Below are 20,536 nucleotides of genomic sequence, written 5' to 3'. Positions count from 1 at the left end.
AGACAAATTCAGGTGTACTTTTGGCGAGTTCCTTACTGAATAAAACATAACATTTATATCTTTTCTCAATTGAGTGAGTGCACTGAGACTCCTCTCCCTCTCATTCCTTCATTCCCTCCATCCAATCCTAGCTGACAGATGAATGTCTATCCCCTCCCTCCCCTGCTCTTCTCTTCCCTCCATCCTTACCAGATGACAGGATGATCAAACGGAGGGATGTAGACGTATCCCGGCTGCTGGGCCAGCTTCAGGGTGTGCTGGTTGGAGTCGTCCCATACCTGGGGGGGGAGGGGGGTGGCTGGGGTTACAAATTGCGTTAACAGAGAATTGAGCAGGCTTTTAGCCCGGCAGGCATCCAGTATGCCTGTTCTAATAATAATTGAAATTGGACGCCCTACTTTAAGTAAGACGCCCTGAAGACGCCCTTACACTGGGGAGCACATCATCTTACAAGCATGAAATTCTTATGCAGCTTTAGTTTTACTTTTAGCCATTCTCCATAGTACAAGCTGGCTCAATTTTTTTGCTTGCTAAACACGGATTAAGGACGGTACCCAGGCTAACACAGCTTGTACTTACTGTGTGTTATATTTTGTGCAAAACTAGTATACAATCCAGCTTATGCAGACAAATAAACAAACATGCAAGACAACTTTTGTTGGGCCTGGCCTTTCCCCCGACTTTTACCGTGGCGCCCTCCCCCCGCAGTCGTTCCACTGCGAAGGTCGGAGTACTCTCTGGCACGATGATGGTCGCCGGGACGCCGAGTTTCCGGGCCGAGTACGCAGCCGCAAGTCCGGCGTTCCCACCTGAGGATTAAAAAACAAGTTTCATAAGGGTTATTACGAAAATGCTGTCCTATAATAGCCTTGTTGATGCCGTTGGGACAGTGGGTTGTTATCCACTGTGTCTAGGGCAAGGTATTGGGAGGTAATTAATAATTATAATAATTAATGATTGTAATGATTATTGTAATTACTTTGCATAGACTGAAGCCAAATTATAGAAAAATAAAAGGGAAAGAAATCTGGCCTTTACCTAGACTTTATCATTTGAATATCTGAGAAATGAATATTTGAACTGGCATGGCCCAACATTTAAAAAAAATGTATGTCTACAATGTTGATATCTTATCGAACTACTGCATGTAATTCGTCCAGACACACAGTATATGTTATCCCTCCATGTGCAATGGTACTCGACTGTACAAACTCTAGTCTTAGTTGTTGACAAATGTACTGCTGTTGTTGTTGTTTTTAATAAATAAAAAAGATAAAAAAGTAAAAAAAAAATGTCTACAATGTTGATATCTTAATAAAGAATTGATTGATTGATGGATTGATTGATTGATTGATTGATTGGACACCTGACTAACCTGAGGAGCAGACAAAGTGTTTGGCTCCTTCCTTCAGTGCCTGGTAAACACAACAAACAAACAAACATAAATAGATAAATAAACACAAAGCTCATTTTAGATTTTCAGCATATTGAAAATGCATCAAGACTAATTATTTTACAGGAAGATATCATTTTACTGGATCCACCAAGAGTGCAGCTTCTATTTATCGCAATATACTCATATAGGGCCACAACAATATAAGATGTTGGTTCACAGAAATACCAGTGAAAAAAAATAATAGTACTAAGTACTCACCCGGTACATCAACAGGGAAAGTTCTCAGTGTTTTCATGACCACCTCTTGATGATGGCTTTCATCAAAATATCAGAGAACCAGGGAATTTATTTGATGTGGCCCAAATGCAATGCTGGGAAAATTTCCATGCTCTTTTCAAAAAGTTACAATAAACAGTGGACCAAAATATCAGCTTAATAAATAAGTGATTACGACAACAGGCTGGGACTTTAACTCCCAACCTTCTGGTCCAGTGTCGACATGTCACTGGCAGGGGTGACTTCAGGTCACCAGGTCAAAGATCAAGTGAAGGTCGCTGGTACAACTGACCTTCTGACAAAGATGGCTGATGCCGCGGATTTTGAAGGTCGCGGACGGCTGGACGTTCTCCAACTTCAGGTACACGGTAATCCCAGCATGCTTTGAGAGCGGGTGGCTTTCGAGCAGGGGCGTGTTGATGTACAGCTTGTCCTTGTAGCTCATTGGTCAGCCGGTGTGATGTGTTACCTAATATGGATGTAAAGGTACAGCTTGTACTTGTAGCTCATTGGTCAGCCGGTGTGATGTGTTACCTAATATGGATGTAAATGTACAGCTTGTCCTTGTAGCTCATTGGTCAGCAGGTATGATGTATTACCTAATATTGATGTAAAGGTGCAGCTTGTCCTTGTAGCTCATTGGTCAGCAGGTGCAATGTGTTACCTAATATGGATGTAAATGTACAGCTTGTCCTTGTAGCTCATTGGTCAGCAGGTGCAATGTGTTACCTAATATGGATGTAAGTGTAAATAATGTTGAAACAACAAGAGATGGGTAGAAGCAGACAGAAACAGTATCCTAGCTTCCAGGATTTGAACGTAACCTTAGCCGAATCTGGACCGCCAGATCACAAACCCAGATGCTAAACCGTTACGTCAAAGGGCCTAAAGCCGTTTGGCATGGTCAGTTTAGCAGTCCTTTAACCGGCTGTTACAATATACTGGTTATACAAATGATGGGTATTACCATAGCGTTACTACTGTAAAACTGAAAATGTAAAGTTTGGGGCGAAGAGGTCACTGCAAACTGCAAACACAACATCAGCCCAAATATTTCCCCTTTTACAGTAGACTAGTTACCTGTTGTTGAAGATGTTGTTATTAAGTGACATGACTTGAACAATTAAAGAACATTCCAACATTCAGAACAGGAAATATATAACGCTAGTTAACCTTTATTCGTTCAGTTACCTTAATTCGTTTTTTCAAAAACAGGGAATTTACGGAGACACGGTAAATGCAACAGCAGTAATAACCACAGGAATGCATAACCGAGAGACTTAAGTGTTCAGAATATTCATGAAAAGGCTCCGATGACGGCGCATTTGAAAACAGCGAGGTCAAAAACGTACCGTCCCTTATTGTAATAGCCTACCGCTCTATGGGAGGATTGCGTCACCGTGTTGTTCGCCGGAATGGCAGAGATCTAACACATTCGCTTCCAGTTCACAATTGTCATGCACAAGACAACTCAATAATGTTTGTGTTGCTAACCAGTACCTGGACTCAAAGTGTGATCAATTGTCGAAAACCGTCTCTTTGTTGCCACAACCTCCCGCACTTGTGGCGCAAAAATCGAACGTCGCCATGTTTTTTCCCAGAAACCTACGGTCGCAACCGCGGGAAAAAGATTGGATGACGACATTAAAAGGTATTTATTAAACTTACCTTTAATAACTCACTAACTCGCCTTTTTCTCTTAGATCATTAAGCAGCCATCTATTAAACAATTTATGCACCACCAAAAATGGAAATGATATTGAACATCGACAAATTAATTGATTTTACTCTGGTCCCCTTTTTTTAAAATGTGAAAGTCCCAAGCCAGATCATGTAAACTGTTGCAAATACGGCCTTGAAGACGATACCAACTGTCTCAGTACGGGTATGGTACACCGATAACAAGATTTGCACTGCATATTTGTCGACCACAAGTCTGACAGCAATGTTTTATATCATTTATTGTGGAATCTTTCGTTCTTTGATCCAGGGCATTGACAACAGCGGCATATCAGACTTCACACCCCTTCATCTTTAGTGTTGTTGGCCGCCGGAATAGACCTTTGACACAAATATATCGGGTTACATTTTGCCGCGCGCGTGGAGGGTGCAAAAGACTGTACAGATGGTTGTACTATACTGCAAACTGATGATTACCCGCTTGGAAATAGCCACAGCACGCCGTTCAAGTTGCAACGAAAGGTGCATAAGTTTCATGGAACGGTCATGGCGCCTGGATCGATTTTACGTGACGTTCTACTGACCCAACAACCTCATTTTTTTTACCAACGCGCTACTGCGTGTGACGGTAAATACTCAGCGGTAGTTGTCGGGATTTTTTTGTTGCCTGAATAAGTTTGTAATCTAGAGCACTCCATTCATGTCAAGAAAGGAACAATAGCTTCAGCATAAAGTAATTAGCAGCGGACAAACATAACGAGTCTCGTCAGAACGAATAAAGGTCACGCCCTCCGGGAGCGCCGTCGTTCTCAACGCAACGCGACCGTGTTTTCAAATTGAGACATTTTCATATTAGCATGGTAGGAGAGAAAATATATCGTGGATGGGATGAATGACAAAGGTAAACAACAATATCACCATGTTGAATACAGAAATTATGCTTTGTTCTTCTGCCAGATTGGTATAAGCTGACTCTTGGTGAAAAACGCAACGAATAAAGGTTAACTAGCGTTACACTAATATACAGGATGATCCTCTACAGTGCAAACTCTAGTCCCCATAGACTTTTGCATGCAGACTCTTTTACACTTATAATAATTACGGTGACCGCCCTATGTTCCGAAATCCCTATGTTCCGAAATCCCTATGTTCCGAAATCCCTATGTTCCGAAGTCCCCATGTTCAGAGATCTCTATGTAAGTGTACCAACACACTAGTGTACCGAGGACTGGCGTTGTAGCGACCGTTGGGACCCAACCAAAGCTAAGGCAGGGCTCAAGGCTGTCGACTCGCGGTCGGCAAAATTGGGAGTTGCGGCCTATACAACATGGTCCATGGCCATATAACGTTACCTTCTTTAAATATTCTCCTTTTGTGTTACTTGGGATGTCTTAAAATCTGCGAAAACTAGTATAAGTTATAAAAATATAACTTTTCGCTTAGGCAAACCTAAACGCGCGCCATCGGCAAACATTTAAATGTATCGTTTGTAACGCACCTAACCTCGTACCAGTTTGATAGCATCATAACAAAAATTTCAATAAACTTCTTGACGAAGAATTGAAAAGATAACTTACACTCATACATGAAAACGACATACCGATATTAGCATGTATATTAAACATCATCTTTAGATATATACGCGATTATCTCGGTGCACCCATAAATGCATTATACACGAGGTATGTGGTTTACGTTAAATGCGGTTAGCAAATGGTACATGAAAAAAATTTTCAGCTGAAATTTGACTCTGTTTGAGGTGTTAGAAAAAGGTTAAACTTTTATGAATATTCTAGTTTATTTCCATAAAGAGAAATAAAGTAGAATTTCAAGTGTTTTCAGCTCAGGGCGACCCATGCGACCATCGGAATCGGGTCGGCATTCAGGCCGGTGTGACAGCGATCTCGCCCCCCCGTGATCTCGCCCCCCCGGGGGCGAAATCACTAGCGATCTCGCCCCCCCGGGGCGAAATCACTAGCGATCTCGCCCTCCCCGGCTAGTGATCTCGCCCCCCTACCTCGCCCCCCTTTAGCGATTTCGCCCCCCCCAAAAAAAACGGGTTTCATGACATTTTAGAAGTTGATTGGTATAAATCACAAAATGTAGTTTCAGAATGATATAAGTACACGAGTTTGATACATAACTCCATTCATAGTATCAATATTAACGTAATTACATGGTGATAAGATAGTTGAACTTGTTTTAGACAAGGAGGGTTTGGTCCCTTGAATTCCCATTATTTCATATACCCGAGTCTTGACATAAGATGTATTTCATTGTATTCACCTGTACTCAAGCAACCTATATATCTCCAATATGAAGTCTCTACCATGAAGTGACCACAAAAGAACTATGTAATGTCTTTACTAATTATGCAAATATTAGGTATTAATTAGAATAACGCACATTTTGGTATATGCACCTGGCCAAGGGATATCTTCACCTCCAACATGACTGTTTTTTCTAGTATTTAGGAACTGATGCATTTACCCGTGTTTCTTAAGACAGGTACTTTACCAGTGTTTGTGTAGCATTTAGCAACAGCTATATCAACTTGCGCGTAGATAGTGTTTATAATGAGAAACTATCATTCACGTGTGTTTTTGTTAGTGCTTTGGAAATGTTTCCAGCACAAGAAAGAAAACACTGTGACAAATTGAAAACATATAGCTGACGTATTCCGTACCATAGACGGTGTTGACTTATACGTTCGCAGTAGCACTGTTTTTTATGCCACCTCAGCTGCAAAAATTGTCTTTTTCATTTCAATGTCATGTTTGCACCGAACAATATGGTATCGACTTTCGAGGTGTGACATCTTACGGTACGGTAATAAGGTGCCATATAGGTACCAGGTAACACACCATATACGTTACTCCCCAGGTGCAGTATAGTTCCAGGTAGCGCACCTGTAATATGTAGTAGCCAGCTGCTCTTGGGGGGGGGGGGGGCGAAAACGCTAAAGGGGGGCGAAAACGCTAGTGATCTCGCCCCCCCGGGGGGGCGAGATCGCCGGGGGGGCGAGAACGCTGTCACACCGGTTTAATATCATCGGGAAACTGTATGAAGCTTCGTGGGTATTGGCTATCGACATGCCATCCATGTTACATGTACATGATTATACTATTTTTTATAGTTGTGTGTCAGAACACTCACATAAAGATTTCGGAACATAGAGACTTCGGAACATAGAGACTTCGGAACATAGGGATTTCGGAACATAGGGATTTCGGAACATAGGGATTTCGGAACATAGGGCTTGAACCAATAATTACTACTAGCTGCTGACATGGGTAGTGTAAAAGAAATTATGCATGCAAAGGACCAGCCCTAACCCAACAACGTGTCATGTAATGTTATTATTACCCGTGATCATGCATAATATCATCTGTGCTAGGCCATACTTTACCTGAGAAGTGCTCCGCCCACTTTATGGCTCCAGCTACAGAAAAAACGTTTCCACACACACTAACGTTACACTATCCAGCTTGCCCGCAAAACTTGGGGCTTAAACTCGTGGCTTAAACACGTGGCACCAACGATCGACGTAAGTTAAGAGTGTTCAAACTCTGACGTCGTGCTGACCCGGACATGGAAAGGTAAACAGCAGCGGGGGACCGTGCCACAGTCGTGCCGCTAGAAAATCAGGTCAACCGGCCGCAGCTGTTGCCAAATGTTCCACCGGGAAGAAAGGCTCTCTGATCGCCAAACGTGGGGATTTTAGCGGACTCTAACACTGGACAGCAACGGTAGAAACTGCAGGGTCTCGGCACGTACCAGAAATGTCCGCAGGTTGGAAGTTTGGAGAGTTTTGGGGAGGGTTGTTTGAGGTGATCAGCTGTTAGCAGCACAGACTAGCATGGTGAGGTCATCCGGGGGTCAAGTGGAGCAGGGAACGAGAGCTGCTAACTGTCACGTGATGCAGCTCAGTCCCAGCGCAGCAAGCAGACAGGGCCAAAAAATTGAGATTGATAAAAGATAATAAAATCAAGGAGGATAAAGAAGGAAGGTAAAGAGTGCAGTTGTAAAATATGAGTAATTTTTCTGCACCCGCGTAAATCGACTCAATTTAATATTATTAAGTCTACTGTTTTCAAATAAACTTTGGGTTGATAGAAATAGATCTATTGTTTTTTAATCATCGGAATGAAAAATTAGCAATGGGCGGTGAGAGTAGCTCAGTTAGTGCTACTTAATCTTATAAAGATGTACTACCTTCCTTCCTAACATCTGCTTGGAGATTAGTAATCGACACCACGCTGGGGTTCCCCGGACAGTTCCCTACACACCAGCGAATCAGCGCATTGCACACGTCCCGCGCAAACCAATCAGCGCTCAGCTGTCGTCCTACGCAAAACTAAACCCGAAACTGACTTCCTCATTTCGCGGCACTACTGGAAGCAAATATTGGTGAAACATTGTCGGGAGACAGCGGAACAGAGAAGCATAATTTACCGCTGACCGCTTCGTCCAAGGCAGGCTGACTCTTGAGTAAAGTCTTGTGGACTACTGGGGCGTTTTGTGGCACTCTGTTGACGTTTTGTGACTCTCCGGAGGCGTTCTTTCACGCACAACTTTTGCTCCGTCACAAGTTCCGGTTTCTCCGTCGATTGGTACATGGTCGTCTTCGGGGTTTCAGCTGACGGAGTTTCAGCTGAACAGTTCCTCTCCCCACTTTGACACCAGACCGACACCACTAGAGGTCTCGCAGGGACTTGGGCCAGGTAAGGACTCATCGAGAACGGTTTGTAAGGAGCTGTACCGCGCGTCTCAAGGAAGTTCAAACCTTCTAAAACTACCTGAAATTGAGAATTGATATTTCTTTACTTGACATCCTGTCTGAGCCTAGAGGGTAGTTAGTATCGAGATAAACTTCCCCCTTTGCAGCTTGCAGTTCAACTTATCGTTGTAACATATTTGGAGGCTTGGAAAGTTTCACTCAAAAAGGTAAAGGTTCAAGTAATATTATTATAATAATTCAATTCTGAGGCAGAGTTCTACATTTGGGTTGTTTATATATGAGCCCCAAACTGAGTGTACAGTAATCTGCAGAAACATCTTTAATTGCTGTATCAACAACTTGCAATTCGGCAACCTACAAACTTTGTGATTTCATCGTCTACAGTATGTAGAATTACTAGAAACATGAAGTGGCCGTCCTATTCCCAGATGTCAGGGTACTAGATCATGGCTGATCATGGCATTATGCAGTTTTCATGGATTCAGTGATTAAAATGCCAATGGTGTACTTTTCGTCAGTAGTTACAGAAACACAGGAAGCAGGTTCATTTCCCTTGATTTTTTGAAGATGAGTATCATTTTCTAATGACATGCCCTGCATATAGCGTAGATAGACAAAAGTTAATGGATATGATCACAAGTAAATCTAGCACACCTTTACCAAAGACGAACACATGTACTTTCAATCTACTTATGTCATGTCCAGACTACATATCTTCGTATTTAGGCCAATACATTTGCAATGCTCTAAAAAAGCGAGAATCTATTGTACAGTAACAGACCGACTTGTTTAACTTGTATATTATAATTACACTATGTCAATGCGGCATTTATGTTCACATTCCTGTACTATACATGTATGTAGTTATAGATCTTAGACGAGTCATTGTATTGATTGACTTATCACCGTTGCCTTACAATTGTACCATGTACAAATGTCGTGCAATAAAGTTCATTCATTCATTCATTCATTCATTCATTCATTTCCCTTTTCACATGAGTGGGAGAAATCTGGGGTTGAGTGGGGAGGGGGGCAGACAGGGCTGTCTCCATCTCTAAATCTAAGTTTAAATTTTTTCCGTCGCTTCCATTGTCAATTTTCATTGTTAAATCTGTCACTTCTGACAATACATTGTACATGATCATTGAAATTTCATGTCGTGTGGTTCAGATTTTAGAGGACAGGATGACTGCCTTGATATAGTCTTCAAGCAGATGTAATGATCTTGCTTTTTTAGAAATATTTTACTCCAATATGTCCAATATGATGTTAAAGTGACCCTTGCCTTGAAATTGAGTTTTGTCATGTATAGACAAAGACTGAAACAATCATACTCTACTTTATGTGTATAGAACAGCACTGACAGCCATGGACCTTGGGGACCTCATCATCAATGCAGAAAGACAGGAGGAGGAGGAGGCTGGGGAACAGGAAGAGCAGGAGCGCCACCTGCCAAATGGACACGTACTGCAACATGATCATCGGCGCCCCCAAGCGGATGGTAATGGCCCTGCAGACCTCATCCTTGCTGAGCCAGATGAGGAGGAGGAAGCAGGGCAAGAGCGCCACCTAGCGAATGGACACCTGCGACTGCAGCACGACCAGAGAGATGCTGAAGACATCCACGTAGGGTTGGAGGCGGAGGGGGGGTACCAGAATGGGGACCCCCCTGCTGTACCAGCAGAGGGGGGGTATCAGAATGGGGACCCCCCTGCTGTACCAGGAGAGGGGGGGTACCAGAATGGGGACCCCCCTGCTGTACCAGAGGAGGGGGAGGAGGATGGGGAGCAGCAGGAGCCGGTGAATGAGGAGGAAGTGAAGAGGAAAGAGGAGCAGAGGAAATGCAAGAGGCTCTACATGTAAGACAATAACAGACTTTATTGTTTGTACGTATTTTTAGACCTGAGTTTGTAGCTCAGGAATCTATTAGGCCAGAAAGGCAGGTGGTAAAGAAAGGTTGTAATTGGAGTACCCGTAGAATTTGAAATATGAAAATGACATGCAGACACTCTGCATTCAGCCCCCACTTCAACTTAGGTTTATTCTGATGCACAGATGATTACAGTAACTTTAACTGTTTGTCTGTAAGACATTTTAGAACACTTTACACAATTCTATATCTCTCTAAATTGGTTTTAACTCCTGTCACCATGGTGTTTTGTTCCCTACAGTTCTATCTGGGGCGTGTCGTTAGGGTTCATGTTTGTTTACTCCTGTTACCATGGCGTTTTGTTCTTTACAGTTCTATCTGGGGCGTGTCGTTAGGGTACATGTTTCTTTACTCCTGTCACCATGGTGTTTTGTTCCCTACAGTTCTATCTGGGGCGTGTCGTTAGGGTTCATGTTTGTTTACTCCTGTTACCATGGCGTTTTGTTCTTTACAGTTCTATCTGGGGCGTGTCGTTAGGGTACATGTTTGTTTACTCCTGTTACCATGGCGTTTTGTTGCCTACAGTTCTATCTGGGGCGTGTCGATAGGGTACATGTTTGTTTACTCCTGTTACCATGGCGTTTTGTTGCCTACAGTTCTATCTGGGGCGTGTCGTTTGGGTACATGTTTGTTTACTCCTGTTACCATGGCGTTTTGTTGCCTACAGTTCTATCTGGGGCGTGTCGTTAGGGTACATGTTTGTTTACTCCTGTTACCATGGCGTTTTGTTGCCTACAGTTCTATCTGGGGCGTGTCGTTAGGGTACATGTTTGTTTACTCCTGTTACCATGGCGTTTTGTTGCCTACAGTTCTATCTGGGGCGTGTCGTTAGGGTACATGTTTGTTTACTCCTGTTACCATGGCGTTTTGTTGCCTACAGTTCTATCTGGGGCGTGTCGTTAGGGTACATGTTTGTTTACTCCTGTTACCATGGCGTTTTGTTGCCTACAGTTCTATCTGGGGCGTGTCGTTAGGGTACATATGTTTGTTAACTCCTGTTACCATGGCTTTTTGTTCCCTACAGTTCTATCTGGGGCGTGTCGCTAGGGTTCATGCTCGTGTACGCCTGTCACCACGGCGTTCTCAACATGGAGAGGATTCTGAACGAGGCCAAAGGTCGCGGCCACGACACCACGTCCATGCTGCTCGGTTTCGGCGCGGCGTCGTGTTTCTTCGCCGTGATTCCCGTCAAGTGGATCGGCGCCAAGTGGGTCTCCTTCCTTGGGCTGGGTGAGTTTTTGTTTTGTTTGTCAACCTTTTTTGATTCATGGGAAACTCAAATCGGCCAGCAGGCCGTTTTTCATTGAGGTCATGAGGGAGGTCAGGGTCAGATGAAAATATAACAGAGGTACTCAATTACATTAAGTCCTAATAAATCTATCAACATATATCACTACATATACATGGCACAAAACATCAGTAGAGCGAAAGTTTCTTATACAGACCAGTGTAACAGGACAGATCGCACCCCCAGACAGATTTATACCCGGCAGGTACAAATTGGAATGTTACACCAGGGTGAGTTTCTTATACAGACCAACAGTTTGCTGGAGGGGATTGCAATGTTTTCTCCATGGTAAGTGACAACTGATTGGAACCGCATTGTAAACACTGCATACAGTATATATAAATTCTAGTACATTTGTGACTGCATCTGTAAGCAGCGACACCTATCGCTGCAGTACAATGTCAGAATTGCTCCGAGGAAGGTGACAGATGGTTAGCCACATTGGTGGAAATAAAACAAGGGTTGTGTGAAAAGTGTCTCTTTATTCATTAACTTTTTCTACATAATAAACCAGTACCAGAGACATCACTGACCAGCTGTTGTGTAGCCTACTCCATTATAATACTATACACTACACATATGTGTCTCTTTATTAATTAAATCTTTATTCAAACCAGTACCCAAGACAACCCTGACCATCTGCTGTGTGCTTTCCCAGGGTTGTTATGTTAACTAGGCTGTTAAGCTTTATCCTATACCTCTATTTTGTACTTTATGTAATAGTTGTTGCCATACATGTATCATGTACAATTGTTGTGCAATAAAGTTCTTTCATTATCACTGTGTGCTTCCCCAGGGTTGTTATGTTAACTAGGCTGTTAAGCTTTATCGTATACCTCTATTTTGTACTTAAATAGCTGTTGCCATACATGTATCATGTATAATTGTTGTGCAATAAAGTTCTTTCATTATCACTGTGTGGTTCCCCAGGGTTGTTATGTTAACTAGGCTGTTAAGCTTTATCGTATACCTCTATTTTGTACTTAAATAGCTGTTGCCATACATGTATCATGTATAATTGTTGTGTAATAAAGTTCTTTCATTATCACTGTGTGGTTCCCCAGGTTTCATCACCATTTTCACGGCGCTGTACTACATGCCGGACAGCCAGTACACGCAGAGTGTAGCCGGCGCGCTGGCCGGTCTGGCCACCGGGCCGGTCTGGGCCAGTCAGGGCCGCCTGGTCACGCTGACCGCCATCCGGTACGGCCGGCTCACCGACACCGTCGCGCACCAGGACACCTTCATCTGCAGGTTCACTGGCATCTTCTTCTTCCTCTTCCAGGTGAGAAACTTCACCTTCAGGTGAGAACTTTAAAAGTGAAAGTGATCATTTCCAGGTGAGAGCGCATTAAGTGTGAGGTGAGATGTTAGAAAGTGAAAGAGATCACTTCCAGGTGAGAAAGTGAAAGTGATCTTGTTCAGGTGATAGCTTATAAAGTGAAAGTGATCGCTTCTAGGTGAGAAAATAAGAGTGATCATTTCCAGGTGAGAATTTATTGAAAGTAATAGCTTTTATTGATTGATTAAACTCCCCACAATAAATGACTTTATACCTGAATAAGTTTGTCGTGCTCAGGATTTATTGATTAGTTAGTTGATTGATTGATACATTGATTGATATGACAGTTTATTGACGAGTTACCTCCCCCCAGATGGCGCCAGTGTGGGAGAACCTTGCCTTCTCGCTGCAGTTCGTGTTCCGTAACGACACCATGGACGTCTACAGTCTGCGGGAGCAGATCGGAAACCTCACCTGCGGGTAGGTAACACAAACAAACAAATACACAAACAAGCAAACAAACCTGATCTGCGGGTGGGTTAGAAATTCTGGATTTTTTATCCTCAGGACCAAAAAAATCATCCAATGACGTTATATAAGAATTTGCATCATCAAACTTATTTACATTTTAATTCTTCAGTACAGAGTTATCTTTTAAGAATTTACATGTAAGACTACCAACAAACTTAATTGGTTAAACGGGCTTGTAGCGTGATATGAATTTTTCTGAACGATTTTCGAAATTTCCCCCCAGCCGGAAAAACGAGCGCTATGACCTTGTGTGCAGCTGGGGAGAGCGGCGGCAGGAGTGTCTGGTGCCCTTCATCGACAGCGCCCTCGTCACATTCTGCATCGTCAGCATCCTCCTGTTCTTCGGGGTCGTCGGCATGACGACCAGCCTCCTCATGACCCGCAAACTCACCCGGAGTACTGAGGACTCGCGCAACCAGATGAAGGTAAATAAAAAAAGAACAAACAAAATCCTGTAATTTCAATCACTCCCGTGTTTGATGAGAGCCACACCACCCACACGTTAAAGAACCCACCACAGTTATCAAAAAGAGTATGGGTCCTTCCTGGTGTGAGTGGATCAAATAAAAATTCTGTCCAGATATGCAGCTTGTAATGTTCAGTTGAAAACCTGGTGTACTGGGTATCTTTGGCTCTGAGTCTTGGAAGATGGTCAACAGCTTTAGTCAGTCTCTGAGGGCCTCATGCAATGCCAAGTTGATGTACCGGGGGTAATAAGCAGTTTTCAACATTTCCCTATTCTCTGTCAGGTCCAGCGGTATTTCTGGCTGATCGTGACGAAGATCCCGCGTATGTGGGGGGAGTGGCGACTGCGGATGCTGATTCCGCTCATCATCTTCACGGGCATGCAGCAGGCATTCATCTTCATCGACTTTGCTGATGTAAGTACTCAAACAAACCCTCATCATCTTCACAGGCATGCAGCTTCATGATCCCAATCTCATTGCGGACATATCGGGGTTTGAACCAACAGAATTGGCAACATCTATCCTGACATGAGTACACACATATAAATACAAATGTAGTTCAGATCAATCAGAAAATGTTGAATTTCTGCAGATGAACAGATATCGTGCGTCTCTTCCTTTATCATTTCCTTTTTACACTAAGGCCACACCAATTTAATTTCTTGGTTCACGGATTTTTTCATAAAAAATATGGAGCGAGAGGGCGAAATGAAAATAAAAATTGTAAAATGGTTGGGGTAAAGGTAAGGGCTAATCCAAAACATAAAGAATAAAAAGTTTTCAGCTTGAAAAAAGTACAAAAACACTATTACTGTACAGTAACAGCACCTGTTCATTGAAAATTACAAAAGTAGTGTCAGTTTTTATGTTTGCTACACCAGAAAGTTGGTGAATGGTTTCATTAATGGTGAAAATTTGCTGAGTGGTAATTTTTATTTTCATTTTTTTTTCCAAAAAATAGGAGCGAGCGAATCCGTGAACCAAGAAATTAAATTGGTGTGGCCTAAAGAGTTTATCACCATTACTTTAATTTGGATCATCCAGAGCCAAGCTTTTGACTTCTTTTTGTCGGAGTTGTGACTGACAAACTCAGAGCCAGATCGTTATTCCTGATACAACATGTAACAAACCTTCCCTCAACCGAGACGGGGGCCAATACCGACACTTCACCGTCATTTCAACTTGATAAAGATCAGTGGTCTGATCAAAAGTTTGTTGGTGAGCGCTTTATTTTGTGTACGGATACAAGGTCTTTAGATTGTAGCATAATGTGTAACGACGCCTCTCCCTCTGCAGTCGTACGCGTTCTGCGGCACGGGGAGTATGTGGTCCGGGTTCATCATGGCGAGCTACGGCCTGTGCAGCGGACTCGCAGCTCTTGTGATTGGCTACATCTTACCCCGCGTGGGACGGCTGTGCGTCGTGGCAGTCGGTGCCGTTCTGAATCTGGGTGAGAGATTTTAACGGTTTAAATAACTTAGTTTAACCCATATGATGCTAAATAGTTATACTTGTAACAAAATCTTCAATGGTTACTATAATTATTGTTTTTCCTCCTGCAGAAGGATGTAGCCTATGTCGCCCCCTGTCTCTCTTTAATTCTTTATTGACCTTGTCATTTTCTCTGCTGCATTCCTGACCACCCTCCTGCTGTGGACCCCCAAACCCTACCTGAAGGCAGCCTATGGCGCCCCCCGCCTTTTTCTGTAGTGACCTTCCCGTTTTCTCTGCAGCATTCCTGACCACCCTCCTGCTGTGGACCCCCAAACCCTACCTGCTGCAGCGGGTAGCCTATGGCACCACCCGTCTCTTTCTGTAGTGACCTTTCCGTTCTCTCTGCAGCATTCCTGACGACCCTGCTGCTGTGGACCCCCAAAACCCTACCTGCTGCAGCAGGTAGCCTATGGCGCCCCCCTTCTCTTTCTGCACTGACCTTGTCGTTCTCTATGCAGCATTCCTGACCACCCTGCTGTTGTGGACCCCCAAACCCTACCTGTTGCAGAAAGACCTCAGCCACCTGGGTGCGCCGTTCGTCGTCCCGCAGAACATTGGGGCGTTCTTCGCTGTCGTGGCGGGCTTCGGGGTGTGCGACGCCATCTGGCAGGTTTTCCTCAACAGTAAGCACATCATTTCTCAATGTATTAAGCAGTATCTGTAACCTTTATCTGTGTGATAACCTATATCTGTTGTTTCTAGAAGCTGTATCTAAGGATACCAAGTCGAGTGACAGTGGTTTTGAATTGCTGTAATTAGAATATTTTTATTTTAAACCACTGTCCTAAATACCCTGTTTTGAAGGCAATGGATATAGGTTTATATAGAGCATTGAATAACAATAGATTTTTCACTTTTAGTTTTCACATCTTTTTTGACCTTGGAATTGACGCTGACATTAGTACAGTAGAAGCCGCTTAATTGCACGGCCTATTTGCCAGTGGATTTCGTGCAATTATCCAGCTGGCGCAATAATGCGAAGTTATATAGCTGGTCCGAATAGGTTTGGGATTTGGGGATCCCGTGCAGTTAACAGAAGTGTGCGTTAATCCGTTGTGCAATTAACTGGCTTCTACTGAATATGTTTGTCGATATATACATTTTTCCTCCACAGCATGTATTTGCTCCTTTTGCAGTTTGCTTTGTATGATTTAAAGCTGCCATACATATAATCAAATCCACATGGCCTGTTTGTTAATCTGAATGTCAGACATCCAAACATGTGCTGTTCACTCAGGCCTGCTGGGGATCATGTTCTACCACAAGAGGTCGGAGGTCGCCTTCTCCAACTTCCGTCTCTTCAACATCCTCGGAATGTCTCTCGCCTTCTGGTATAGAGATGGGTACGGGTTTACTCTTATTTTCTTTAGATACATGTATGTATGATGAATTCTGTGCTGCCTATCATTTTTGTTATCTCTTGAAAAGAGCTTACACAGCAGGTACGTGTAGTTGTTTTTGGTTATTAGTTGTTGCTCAAGTAATTCCTTTTTGGTATGTACTATAATGTAGTTGTAATGGTTCGGTTTGTTTTGTGTTCACAAGTCAGCTTGACAAAAAAAATGTACAAGAGCTCATACTTCTACATGTGAAGTTACTTCCCTGTTTTTCAGCTTCTCCGTCCTAGTGAAGATCTGCCTGCTGATCGTGACCTTCGTCATCTCACTGGGTCTGTACGGCTGGTTCGAGTGGAGGTGAGTCACTTCTTATTCTTTCTTTTGTATCTAAAGATGTGGGACCGCGTAGCGCAGTGGGACCGTGTTTGCCCCGTGACCGAGAGGTTGCGGGTTCGAATCCGCCTGCCGTGTTACCAATCTTGTGCCCTTGGGAAAGGCACTTTACACGGCTTTCCTCACTATACTCACTGACAGGTGAAAATGAGTACCTAGCTTCGGCTCACGGTGATTTACATCATTCACCCGGACGGGGGACCTGGCGCATATGAAAGGGTATGTCACCCCGCAGGGGGCGGTATAACCCCGTCGTGTGTAAACATGTGCGATCACGTCGACCGATGATGTATGTTCGTCTGTATCTCTGTGGATCTGCAGCTACCAGCCCAAAGCTGCCTAGGCAGATCCGTGTAATGAGTTGTATCATTGGCAATAAATAAAAAAAATAAAATAATAAAGGTTTGATCCACTCACGCCAGGAAGGACCTCTGTTCTTTTCGATAAGTGTGGTGGGTGCTCAAGGTGTGGGTCTCCTCAAACACAAGATCTCCATTTAACGACTTAACCAAAGCTTAAGACTCTCATTTTCAGTGAAGTGAGTCATGTAATGTTTGTTTGTTTAAGTAATACATCCCCAGATGTTTGTTTGTTTGTTTGTTTAGGTACCGTCATGTGCAGCATCCCCAGAACCGACAGCTGGATGAGGATGATGTTTGTTTGTTTGTTTAGGTACCGCCGTGTGCAGCATCCCCAGATCCCACAGCTGGATGAGGATGATGCAGAGAATGATGATGTTTGTTTGTTTGTTTGTTTGTTTAGGTACCGCCGTGTGCAGCATCCCCAGAACCCCCTGCTAGATGAGGATGATGCGGAGGATGAGGAGGATGATGGAGAAGACCAGGAGGATGACCTGCGGAACCCCGGCGCGCCATGGCACCCCGACCCCAACATCAACTTCGACAACCTCCAACGGGAGGGGGGCGCAGAGGCGGAGCATCCCGGTGTGGACGATTTTGATGAGGATGACCTTGACGAGGATGACCTTGAGAACGACCCGATCGTGGGTCGTGGAGTGATTATAGAAGAGGATGAAGAGGAGCTGCTGAACAGGGGTCACGGGGGCAGGGGTTATAGGTTATTTGGGGGCAGAGGTCGGGATGATGACATTGAGGTGTAGGAAGGAGTGTTTATTAATAAGTACTTGAACTTCTAAGAATTCCTGCAGCTGACTTTTAAACTAAGTATTAAGTCATCACAAATGTGCCACAGCAATGTACAGTCTGTTTAAGGCCTCAACATGTTAACTTGTTTTCATATTTAGAAAATAAACTGTTTTTGGAGGTAAGACATAGAGGTAAACAATATTCAAAAAGCTGAACAAGAGGATCAACATTAAACCAGATCAACTCTCTCCAGGGGAAGTCTGCATCTTGTAAACTTATCAGTACCACTCACACTGGGAGAAAGCCAGAAACAAAACATGCCGAGTGTCATTAATAGTGTAACCTAAACCTTTAACATACCAGCCTGACTTCATATGAGATATATCATTTTACAACTCATTATATATTAACTGTCAGGATGACTTTAAATTAATACATGTCCTGGGAAAATCCAGTCTATATTTATGTTAAACATATTCATACCATCATGGACTTCGTGTCAATATGGAACTCAAGTGTTGCAATGTCCAAAGGTTTGTCTCCTGCTGTTTGTAACAATGATATGACAGTACTTTGGCCAAAACCTGTGTCTTATAATGAATGTGTGCCTCTGGAATTGTTTATTTGTACCTAAAACTGAAAATCAGGGTGTAAAATGAATTAGTCAAATACACAGATAACACGACAGAGAACCTGAGTTAGCCGACCAGTTCTCTATTTGATTTCTTCAGTACAGGTGGCCACATGTTCCTTATTTGAAGTTGAATTGAACAATTTCTATAGTACTTTTCCATTGGAAATCATGAAGCCTGGTAAAGGCTAAACAAGTGTCTCAAAATTGTATTTTTTTTCCCTGTCTTATTTCAGTTTATTAACTGATGAGAAGACTAAGTTGTCCACATGTCATGAATAGATAACTTGGTCGTAAGTATAACTTACAAGTTATGACTTCATCTTGCAAATTCATAAATAAAGTCCAAGACTTCAGAATCCCCCAGAGTTGTTTGTGAGTACTAGTACCTGGTAATAGCATCATTTATTGCATCTGTTACATTGGAAAGTGCTGTTAATAATCACTTATAATGTATCTGCACTGTCATTGCAGAAATGCACAAGTTGATGCACAAAACACAATCATTGTTATTACCATACAAATCACATCTTCACATGACTTACAATATCAATGTGACTTTTTCATACACAACAGTGACACACAAAAAAGTTTGCATTTTTAGATAAATGTTATATCACCAGAAAATTCATGTATGTAGGTGCCACCCAGGTCCAGAGGATAAGGTCCAGGTATGAGGCTGGCTGCAAAGTCAGTCTAGCATCCATGTCATGATGTATGCAACAGGATTTGGAGGGTGAAAAATAATACCTAATGTCACAGTCACACTGTGGATTCGTCACAACCTTTGAACTCTCACCTTAAACCCTTACAATGGCATTAAGGTAGCAGAACAGTGATATGGCTACAGGCAGTCCCCTCGTACAGTCCCTGTTCTGATAAACTATCACACATGTAAATTAGGTACATTGACATGCAATTTTTGGAACAGTCAACAGGAGGCGCTTCCACCTGAACATATTACATCTAATGAAGGTTATAATAATCATCTGGTGTATTTTGCCAGCCAGTAGGTACCCAGTATGAGTAATGAGGCTGTTTAACGTGGTCGAGGCACCTCCTCGAGCACGGGACCCCCGTTTTACGTCCCTCCCGGAAGACGATTTCGTGGAAACTTCGTGAGGCTACAGCAATCCGGACGTCCTTGGTTGGTCCCCCATCCAAGCACTATCCGGACCGTCGCGTTGCTTAACTTCCGAGATCGAGGGATCGGGTGTACCAACGCGCCACGCGGCCGTAGCACATATGTTATAACTTATATATAAACAGGGGTGCCTAAGCATTTGCACGAACCCTATGAAATTCGTACGAATATTATGTGATACACACGAATCACTATGCGAAAACGCACGAATATTATGAAATTCGCACGAATCACTATGCGAAATCGTACGAATTTTATGAAATTCGCACGAATCACTATGTGACACACACGAGCCTTATGTGATTTGCACGATCCTTATGCAAAAACGGCGGCCGGGAGGAGGCATGATTTTGAGCGTTTCTACCCGAGATATTTATATTTCAAGGCATGGAATGGACATTTACCGTCGCAAAGATGTATTTGATAGCCTGTGAGCTACTGTTTAGCTTCATTTCGGCGTGTTACATCGTATTTTCAGTCGCCGAAGCGGCGAAGCCGCCATCTTGAAAATCCCGCTCCGTTTGTCACGTGACCCCGCCAGTGGTTGCGCAATTTCGCATAAGGATCGTGCAAATCACATAAGGCTCGTGTGTGTCACATAGTGATTCGTGCGAATTTCATAAAATTCGTACGATTTCGCATAGTGATTCGTGCGAATTTCATAATATTCGTGCGTTTTCGCATAGTGATTCGTGTGTATCACATAATATTCGTACGAATTTCATACGGATCGTGCAAATGCCTAGGCACCCCTGATAAAGTTAAACCAATGCAAGACTAATATTTTCTAAAAGACAATGTAAAGACAAGTAACGTAATATAATAGATTCAACAGAGTTT

The 20,536-nt window shown here is 43.1% G+C and overlaps 4 protein-coding genes across 4 annotated transcripts in view; 3 read left to right on the top strand and 1 right to left on the bottom strand.

Annotated features, from left to right (window-relative positions):
• Nucleotides 1-6,823, bottom strand: part of LOC118425400 (serine dehydratase-like) — a 10,782-nt gene extending 3,959 nt beyond the window's left edge. The window contains exons 1-6 of the mRNA XM_035834208.1: nt 6,762-6,823; nt 1,965-2,141; nt 1,376-1,415; nt 670-809; nt 190-278; nt 19-35 (exon numbers count right to left, since the gene is read on the bottom strand). Coding sequence (XP_035690101.1) covers nt 19-35; nt 190-278; nt 670-809; nt 1,376-1,415; nt 1,965-2,117 — 439 coding nt within the window. The 5' untranslated portion in view covers nt 2,118-2,141; nt 6,762-6,823. The remainder of the gene's footprint in view (nt 1-18; nt 36-189; nt 279-669; nt 810-1,375; nt 1,416-1,964; nt 2,142-6,761) is intronic.
• Nucleotides 6,824-7,288: 465 nt separating this feature from the next.
• Nucleotides 7,289-13,100, top strand: LOC118425465. The gene is made up of 5 exons (XM_035834304.1): nt 7,289-8,076; nt 9,446-9,952; nt 11,048-11,253; nt 12,376-12,596; nt 12,967-13,100. Exons 2-5 carry the CDS (start codon nt 9,462-9,464, stop codon nt 13,075-13,077), a joined length of 1,029 nt encoding a protein of 342 aa, XP_035690197.1. The 5' UTR covers nt 7,289-8,076; nt 9,446-9,461; the 3' UTR covers nt 13,078-13,100.
• Nucleotides 13,101-13,309: 209 nt separating this feature from the next.
• On the top strand, nt 13,310-14,227 carry LOC118425398. The gene is made up of 2 exons (XM_035834207.1): nt 13,310-13,549; nt 13,874-14,227. The coding sequence occupies exons 1-2, from the start codon at nt 13,310-13,312 to the stop codon at nt 14,054-14,056; spliced, it is 423 nt and encodes a 140-aa protein (XP_035690100.1). The 3' UTR covers nt 14,057-14,227.
• Nucleotides 14,228-14,768: 541 nt separating this feature from the next.
• Nucleotides 14,769-18,625, top strand: LOC118425466 (protein unc-93 homolog A-like). Its single transcript, XM_035834305.1, has 5 exons — nt 14,769-15,041; nt 15,544-15,708; nt 16,323-16,428; nt 16,699-16,779; nt 17,578-18,625. The coding sequence occupies exons 1-5, from the start codon at nt 14,915-14,917 to the stop codon at nt 17,933-17,935; spliced, it is 837 nt and encodes a 278-aa protein (XP_035690198.1). The 5' UTR covers nt 14,769-14,914; the 3' UTR covers nt 17,936-18,625.
• Nucleotides 18,626-20,536: the final 1,911 nt, after the last annotated feature.

This window comes from Branchiostoma floridae, chromosome 11 (assembly GCF_000003815.2).
Source record: "Branchiostoma floridae strain S238N-H82 chromosome 11, Bfl_VNyyK, whole genome shotgun sequence".
NCBI lineage: Eukaryota > Metazoa > Chordata > Leptocardii > Amphioxiformes > Branchiostomatidae > Branchiostoma > Branchiostoma floridae.
The sequence above is the reverse complement of the archived record's forward strand: the minus strand, read 5'-3'. Positions and strand labels throughout refer to the sequence as shown.

What these genes read in the sequence shown, in the direction of transcription:
- LOC118425465 (XM_035834304.1), top strand. Translation starts at nt 9,462, where the DNA reads ATGGACCTTGGGGACCTCATCATCAATGCAGAAAGACAGGAGGAGGAG. An exon ending in AAATGCAAGAGGCTCTACAT is followed by an intron (nt 9,953 to 11,047) that starts GTAAGACAATAA and finishes TGTTCCCTACAG; the next exon opens with TTCTATCTGGGGCGTGTCGC. An exon ending in GGTCTCCTTCCTTGGGCTGG is followed by an intron (nt 11,254 to 12,375) that starts GTGAGTTTTTGT and finishes GTGGTTCCCCAG; the next exon opens with GTTTCATCACCATTTTCACG.
- LOC118425398 (XM_035834207.1), top strand. Translation starts at nt 13,310, where the DNA reads ATGAATTTTTCTGAACGATTTTCGAAATTTCCCCCCAGCCGGAAAAAC. An exon ending in ACTCGCGCAACCAGATGAAG is followed by an intron (nt 13,550 to 13,873) that starts GTAAATAAAAAA and finishes ATTCTCTGTCAG; the next exon opens with GTCCAGCGGTATTTCTGGCT.
- LOC118425466 (XM_035834305.1), top strand. Translation starts at nt 14,915, where the DNA reads ATGTGGTCCGGGTTCATCATGGCGAGCTACGGCCTGTGCAGCGGACTC. An exon ending in GCCTTCTGGTATAGAGATGG is followed by an intron (nt 16,429 to 16,698) that starts GTACGGGTTTAC and finishes CCTGTTTTTCAG; the next exon opens with CTTCTCCGTCCTAGTGAAGA. An exon ending in TACGGCTGGTTCGAGTGGAG is followed by an intron (nt 16,780 to 17,577) that starts GTGAGTCACTTC and finishes TTGTTTGTTTAG; the next exon opens with GTACCGCCGTGTGCAGCATC.